Raw genomic sequence first — 8,455 nt, forward strand, 5'->3', positions numbered from 1 at the left:
ATGTTGGTTCTCTTTCATTTTTTCACCTCCACCGTGAATTTGCAAAATCTGAAAAATCAAACATTGCAAAATCTGCAAAAACCCAAGAAACCAGATCTCTCTCTTTCTCCTCTCTCGGTCAGTCATACACAGAAACCAAAACAAAAAGAAAACCTCAAAAAGTCTCTCAAACTCTCTCAATTAGTCCCCCAGACGGCAAGAGAGAGTTGGTTCAGCCATAGCTTACAACAAGTTGACATCCGATGCTGCACTTGATCCTGCTGGGGTAGTAGCCATTGCCATTACCCATGGCTTTGCTCTCTTTGTTGCAGTCTTCAATGGGTGAATCAACCACAACCGCACTCGATGGCAACTAGCTGATCGCCAAGGCCCTTGCCCGGTTCGGCGTCGACCGCATGTTCGAAATCCCATTTTGCCCACTTCAATAGGGAAGGGGCCGTTACCAGACACTCATGAGCTAGCGGCGACAGTAGCAAGGTCTCTGGCGATCGGGAAATGTGATGTGGCGCTTGTCGTTGGCGCAAGGCTTAACTGGCTTTTGCACTTTGGTGAGCCGCCTAAGTGGTCCAAGGATGTGAAGTTCATTTTGGTTAATGTTAGTAAGGAAGAGATTGAGCTTCGAAAACCACATTTGGGTTTGGTTTGAGATGCAAAGTTGGTGTTGGAGAAGATCAATTTGGGGATCAAGGATGACCCTTTTTGTTTAGGGAAGTCTCATCCGTGGGTTGCAGCGATTTCAAGTAAGGTGAAGGACAATGTTTCGAAAATCGAGGCTCAGTTGGCTAAGGAAGTTGTGCCATTTAGTTTCTTAATGCCAATGAAGATTATTAGAGATGCAATTGCAGGGTTGGGGAGCCATGTTCCTATATTGGTTTCCAAAGGGGCTAACACTATGGATGTGGGTCGGTTTGTGTTGGTTCAGACCGAGCCAAGGACCAGGTTGGATGCAGGGACTTGGGGAACAACGGGGGTTGGATTGGGTTACTGCATTACGGGTGCGGTAGCTTCTCCTGACCTGCTTGTTGTTGTAGTGGAAGGGGACTCAGGATTTAGGTTCAATGCAATGGAAGTTAAGGATCGCGGGAGCTTAGGGCGTCATAAAAGGCGAGCACCACTCTAAAAATTACTAGACTTAGTGTCTTCCAGAGCTTCCAGAGAGTTAGCCAATTCTTTCCTAGGCCTCTACAGCGGGTTTAGAGCGAGAAAATAGTGAGAGAAAGAAAGTAGTCGTGGCTTTCTTGGCCATCGGAGTGATATTCTCCCCGAAGACCTTTAGGTTAAAATCGAACGGTCTGAAATCGCCCACCCTCTCCACCTACCTAAAGTTGGCACATCTGCTCTGTTTCTCCACCACATTTGGCGCCGCTCTCTGGGCCACCTTCATAGGCAGCATCATCATGTTCAAGAATCTTTCGCGACATCAGTTCGGGAATCTTCAGAGCAAGATGTTTCTGGCGTACTTCACGATAGTGGGGATATGCCTTGAAATATCAGCTGGGTCGTTTGGGTATTTGCATCCGTGGAGCTCTTCCTCTGTTGCCGACAAGTACCAGCTCGACTTTTTGCACTCTGCCTCTGCTTTCAATCTCACCAATCTCTTCGTCTTCACTCCCATGACCATCGAGACTCGCCCCGTCGAGGACCAGGTGCGGGTCGAGTCGGATGCCCTGCGGAATACCCATCCTCTTCACCGACAGACTAAAAGGTTTATACTTTGGCTGAGGTGACTGCTCACAGTTCCACTGCTAAGGCAATGATGAACAAACATGAAGAAGATAAGATTCTTTTCTTATTATTAACTCTATTATCAATCCTTGTCTGCCATATGCAAAAGGGAAAAGAGAAAAGGAATACAGAAAGCAAAAGCAAAGAGCAGGGAGATCAAGAAAAGCAGAAAAACAAAAGCAAAAGCAGAAAGCAAAAGAAGATAAAAAATTTTAAAAAAAAATTAAAAAATTAAAAAATTAAAAAATTAAAAAATTAAAAAAAAATGCAAACATAATTGCGGTGGTGATGACATTATGGGCGTGACCCATTGAGCAGAGGGTCGGATATATTTTTGAATGATGTAATTTATTTTTCTTATCTTTCGGAGACATCTGTATAAACCTCATCAAAGGGTAATAAAAAATTAAAAAAAATCATAAAAAAAAAGGGTAAAGCCCAAAATAAATGGGCTAGAATGTTGTGTGGAGGGCGAAGGCCCATATGCCCAAAAGAGCCAGGCCCTCTATTATCACCAACCAGGTGATCAAAAGTACGCCTAGTACTCCAAAATTATTTGGCAGCCTGCTGCTATTACCACCAACCAGGTGATTAAAAATACACCCAGTACTCCAAAATTACGCTATTACCATCATACCCATAACCGTATACCCATTTAACCATAATCGTTTACCCATTTAACCATAACCATTACCCGTTTACCCGTTTTTTAACCCATTTACCCCTTTTTTTTTAACAACTTGAAAATTACAAAAGAAAAATTTGTCATAATTTTTGTTTTCTACCAATTAAACACCATTATAGGTATATTTTAGCATGTATTTCCCTACTTTAATCATTTAAATCCTCATACAATTCCAATATTTGAAATAATAGTTTACGAACGATATTTTTTGCTACACCCAAGCAAGTTTTTAATTATAATCCATATGATTACAAAGTAAAACTTCTAAAAACAAAAAGTAGTCATTATCTTGAATACTAGATGATTCAAAGCTCCAAAATATTCCGATGGATACCCATTATAACCGCCACCTTCAGGCTCTGGAAGATCAGTTAGTACTCCCTTATAAGCATTTTCAGAAGCTAAAACATGATTTGTAAACACACAATAACCATTTCATTCCCCGTTTCTAATAGCATCAATGGCAATTGAAACATGATTTAAGAAAACCATTTCATTTCATTAGTCCAAACACACAATAATCATGTGTGCACCGATTATAATGTAAATGGATACCCGTTATAACCGCGGAAAATTCAAAGCTCCAAAATTTTACATTATTAAATTAAATGGGTAAATGAATACCCGTTATAACTACAGGTAATACCCATAACCGATGGATACCCGTTATAACCGCAAGTAATAACCATAACCGCCCATTTAAATTTCATGGATAAACGGTTATACCCATTGTTTATACCATACTTAGGGCATCCGTATTTAGACATCGTATAAATATTCGGGGGACTCAAATGTAATCATGTAATAAATGAAGGGGCAAATATGTAATAAGTGAGGAGCCCTTATTCTATAAAATGACTCCTCACTCTCCTCATTAAGGGAGGCCAATTCTTATGCCTGGCTCCTACCCTCAGAAGCCTCACTCTCCTATTCAGAGGCTCTCTCTCCCTCACAATCCACTTAGAGAAATACAATATCAGTGTGGACGTAGCCCAAACATTGGGGTGAACCACGATACATCTTGTGTTATTTACATTTCTTGCAGATTCACGATCGGATTTACGTTGTTCCAAGACCTCCGGTTTTATGCATCAACATTTGCTGCCGTCTGTGGGAAACGACACAAAAAGCTATGTCGGTTCTCTCTTAATTTTTCATCTCACCACCGTGAAAACCTCACCACACTCCACGGTGAATCTGCAAAATCCACACAAAAACCCAGAAACAGAAAAGCTCCAAATCTCTCTCAAAGATCCCACTACTCTACTGCTTGTCTTAATTCCCCAATTAAGCTCATTTAATCAACCATGAGCAAGCCTCAGCGACCCAAACTGCCGTCGTCAGGCCGTACGAACCTCGCTATCCTACAGCCCGCACACTCGACGTTGTCCGAAGACGTTAACTTTTCAATGGAATCGCCGTCCTTGGCAGCAAACTGGAAATACCAGACACTGTCCGAAGATGTTGACTCTTCAGTGGAATCGTCGTCCTCGGCAGCAAACTGGAAACACTCGGTCCTATATTTATCTTTCTTCTGCTCAGTCATCTACTTTTTTCACACCCAAATATCTCACAATTTGCTAATCGGCCATCGGCTTATCAAAGTAAGAAAAACCAGCCCAGATCTTCCTCTTCGTTTCTGGTCCGACGGAACCTTCAAAATCCTGCAAATGGCTGATATGCATTACGGGAATGGAAGGTTGACTCGCTGTCGAGATGTGTTGGACTTCGAGTTTGACTGGTGTTCTGATCTCAACACCTCCCACTTCCTGAGAAAGATGATTGAAGCTGAGAGGCCCCATTTCATTGTTTTTACAGCTGCAGTACACCAGCTGGTGTTCAGTCAGCAGAAAAAAGAAAAAGGGAAGAAAATGAATACATAAAGGAAAAAGCCAGGATTATACCTTTGCTTTTGTCGATCACCAAAGCAGAAGATGCCATCAACTTTTGAGAAAGAAAACTTTCATCATGCATGTTCCCACTTTTCTGAAGAAGCCACTGGAATACGCATATGGAAAAAGATTTGCAACAACCCAGTACGCACCACCGACTGCTTTATTTATTTTTGAATGATGTAATTGATTTTTCTTATCTTTCAGAGACATTTGTATAACCCCATCAGAGGGTAATAAATAAATGGCAAGCCTAAAATAATGGGCTGGAATACTATGTGGAGGGAGAAGGCCCGTATGCCCAAAAGAGTCAGGCCCTCTATTATCACCAACCAGGTGATCAAAAGTACGTCCAGTACTACAAAAAATTATTCAGCAGCCAGGCCCTCTATTATTACCAACCAGGTGATCAAAAGTACGTTCAATACTACAAAAAATTATTCAGCAGCCTGCCGTTATTACCACCAACCAGGTGATCAAAAGTACGCCCAGTACTCCAAAATTATTCGGCAGCCTGCCGCTATTATCACCAACCAGGTGATCAAAAGTACACCCAGTACTTCAAAATTATTCAGCACCCTGCCGCTATTATCACCAACCAGGTGATCAAAAGTACGCCCAGTATTCCCAAAATTATTTGGCACCCTGCCGCTATTATCACCAACCAGGTGATCAAGAGTACGTCCAGTACTCCAAAATTATACATAAGCATCACTCATGTCAATAATACATAAACATTCATGAGCATCACTCATGTTAATAATACATAAACATTCATGAGCATCACTCATGTCAATCATACATAAACATTCATGACCATCATTCATGTCAACATTCATGAGCATCACTCATGTCAACATTCATGAGCTTCACTCATGTTAACATCCATGAGCATCACTCATGTCAATCAACATAAACATTCATGAGCATCAGTCATGTCAATCAGCTTCGAAAGCTTCATTTACAGAGCTCTAGCTTCAAAAGCTTCATTTACAAAGCTCCAACTTCAAAAGCTTCACTTACAAAGCTTCACCTACAAAGCTTCAGTGCAGGGTATACAAATACTGCCTCCAAACAACCGTCACTTCGGCCCATACATGGATTCAATTTGAAGTCTCCAACTAACAGACTCTATTGACTAAAGACATGGGGGATTACATTATGTACCATATATTGGGCCTCAACTGGGCTCCATGAAAAATACTTAGGGGACTTAGCCCATCACTTATGTATTGAAGAGCGAGCCCTTATTCTATAAAAGGGACTCCCTCACTTTCATTAGAGAGCGCCCATTATTTATGTATTGAGGAGCGAGCCTTTATTTTGTAAAAGGGACTCCATCACCATCATTAGATAGCATCGCCGCCTGCTGAGCAACCACCTCGCAACGAGCATCACTCCTAACCCATTATTTAGGTACTGAGGAGCGAGCCCTTATTTTATAAAAGGGACTCCCTCACCTTCATTAGAGAGCATCGCCGCCTGCTGAGTAACCGCCTCGCCGCGAGCATCACTCCTAACCCATCACTTATGTATTGAGGAGGGAGCCCTTATTCCATAAAAGGGACTCACTCACCTTCATTAAAGAGCATCGCCGCAAGCTAAGCAACCACCTCGCCGCGAACACCAACTCTAGCCCATAATTTATGTATTGAGTAGCGAGCCCTTATTCTATAAAATGGACTCTTTCACCTTCAATGCCACAAGCCGACCCAACCAAGGCAACATAAGCCACAAGCAGAGCAACCTCGTAACATGTGCTACTTCTAGTTGAGCATCATTTCAGATTGAGCCCCACCTCATATCGAGTAGCAGTCCTAGATGACATCTAGTTACTTCGGCCCACACATGGACTGAATTTCAAGTCTCCAGCTAAAAGACTCTCTTAACTGAAGAATTGGGGGACTACTGTTTATACCATACTTAGGGCCTCCGTATTTAGACCTCGTATAAATACTCGGGGGACTCAAATGTAATTATGTAATAAATGAAGGGGCAAATATGTAATAAGTGAAGAGCCCTTATTCTATAAAATGACTCCTCACTCTCCTCATTAAGGGAGGCCAATTCTTAGGCCTGACTCCCACCCTCAGAAGCCTCACTCTCCTATTCAGAGGCTCTCTCTCCCTCACAATCCTCTCAGAGAAATACAATATCAGTGTGGACGCAACCCAAACATTGGGGTGAACCACGATACATCTTGTGTTATTTACATTTCTTGCAGATTCACGATCGGATTTACGTTGTTTCAAGACTTATGGTTTTGTGCATCAACACCCATAACCATTCGTTCGTCTAAACGGTTACTCATAACCGTAACTGTGAACTTTAAATGGGCGGGTAACTGTGGTTACCTAAACCCATGGGTATTTTGTCCATCCCTACACCCTCCACCTATCTCTCTGATTGGTCTGCACCCATCTTTTTCTCTCCTTTTCTTTCCATCACAGAGGGGTGCAACTCGGGCCAGGTCAACCTAACCCTAACCCAACTTTTACAATTCGGGTCCTAGTTCAAGTTTGATTTTAATCAGGTTCATTCAAGTTTGGGTTTAATCGGGTTCGGGTTAAACTTGGGCGGGTTTGGGTTGCCCAACTTTTTTAAGTTTTAATCAGGTTGATGCAAAGTTTGAATTAAAACACAAGAAATACCAAAGCTTAGTACCAAAAGAAAAAAAAAAAAAAAAAGAACACTTCATTGTCTAAAGCTAGTACCCAACTCAAGTCTTGTCCTTCGAAGCTCCTACAGAAAAAATCAAAGTGTGGCTACCAAAAAAACAATTACTTTCCACAACTCCATGCACTTTTCTATCATAATCCATCAAAAGTCACCAGTGATTCATGTTGCACAGCTCAACCCAATCGAGTTTGGTTAATCGGGTTGGGTCAAGTTGGGTTGGGTTGGACAAATATTCAACCCAACCCAACCCAATCAATGAACGGGTTGAAATTGGGTTTGCTTTGGGCGGGTTATAATTAAAAAAAACCCGCTTGTTCGGGTTTAAAGTCGGGTTGAACATAGGCGGGTTTAGGTTGGCCCAACCCAAGTTGCACCCATCACAGCTACACATGTGGCTTCATAGATCTTTGCTCCAGCAATCTGGAGCCTTCCAGATGATGGTCAAATGACCATTATGCCCTCAACTTTGTTCGTTTATAATTTCTTCGTTATAACTCCAAATTCGATTCCACTTGCGCCCACGCATTTGTAATGACAAGTACTTCAAGAATACACCAAGTAAATGAATCTTACATGACACGACAAGGTGGTCAACAAAAGTCAACATTTTTTCCTTGAAGGGCATTTTAGTAATTTCATGTTTAAAAATTATAAAAATCGTAATATTTGGGGACGGGTCGTTACAACAAGGTGGCTGTGCAGGCAGCCACGTGTTGCACACGTTGAGCTCAGGAGCACCCCCACGCTCCCGCTAGTACGCTAGTACTCACCTTCCTCGTGAGTTACTACAATTTTGCAAGTTTTTCTCTCAACTTTCAAAGCTTATTTCGAGCTCGATTTTCAACCAAATTCAATGATTGAAAAGCCAAAGTGAAGTTAGGAATGTAAGGAACATGTCTATACCAAAATTGAGGCTCAACGAAGGCCGAAGATGGTTGGAAAAGAAGTCTAAAAATGGCCTAACAACTACGGTTTCAAATTCCAAAAAAATGCACAATGCCCTCCCTTGGGATTTCTCTACATCCACATGTGATCAACACTTAAAACTACCCTAGTCCAATACCAAAACACGATCTAAGGGGTTCTAGGGGGTTTACCTTTGTCGGAGATGGTGAGAACTCGCTTGAGAAACACAAGCACAATGGCTACTATTGTGCAACACGGGGAAAGACATTTGAGGGGTTTTCTCCATTGTTCCTAGTTTGTGGGGCTCCCAAATGTCATGAGGAGGCTATTGTAGTCGTTGTTGTTGTTGTTGGCTGTGTGTGTAAGTAGTGCTCGGAGTGAAAGAGAGAACAGAGAGAAATGAGAGAAAGAATGAGAGTTTTAAGAGTTATGAGAGAGAGAGAGAGAGAAAAAGAAAGACGAGTGAGGGAAGAAAATAGGGTCACGAGGGAAAAAGAAGAAGCCAGAGACAAGGGGAAATAAGTGGGCCCCAGTGGCTCACATAATAAGGTCCACAAAGGACGAAAAT

General features: G+C 42.0%; 1 protein-coding gene across 1 annotated transcript; it reads left to right on the top strand.

Annotated features, from left to right (window-relative positions):
• The first annotated feature begins 287 nt into the window (after positions 1-287).
• Positions 288-1,120, top strand: LOC126609325 (2-hydroxyacyl-CoA lyase-like). Its single transcript, XM_050277267.1, has 3 exons — positions 288-321; positions 429-595; positions 671-1,120. Exons 1-3 carry the CDS (start codon positions 288-290, stop codon positions 1,118-1,120), a joined length of 651 nt encoding a protein of 216 aa, XP_050133224.1.
• Positions 1,121-8,455: the final 7,335 nt, after the last annotated feature.

Source organism: Malus sylvestris, chromosome 16, assembly GCF_916048215.2.
Source record: "Malus sylvestris chromosome 16, drMalSylv7.2, whole genome shotgun sequence".
Taxonomy (NCBI): domain Eukaryota; kingdom Viridiplantae; phylum Streptophyta; class Magnoliopsida; order Rosales; family Rosaceae; genus Malus; species Malus sylvestris.

What these genes read in the sequence shown, in the direction of transcription:
- LOC126609325 (XM_050277267.1), top strand. Translation starts at nt 288, where the DNA reads ATGGCTTTGCTCTCTTTGTTGCAGTCTTCAATGG. An exon ending in TTTGTTGCAGTCTTCAATGG is followed by an intron (nt 322 to 428) that starts GTGAATCAACCA and finishes CCACTTCAATAG; the next exon opens with GGAAGGGGCCGTTACCAGAC. An exon ending in TGAAGTTCATTTTGGTTAAT is followed by an intron (nt 596 to 670) that starts GTTAGTAAGGAA and finishes GTGTTGGAGAAG; the next exon opens with ATCAATTTGGGGATCAAGGA.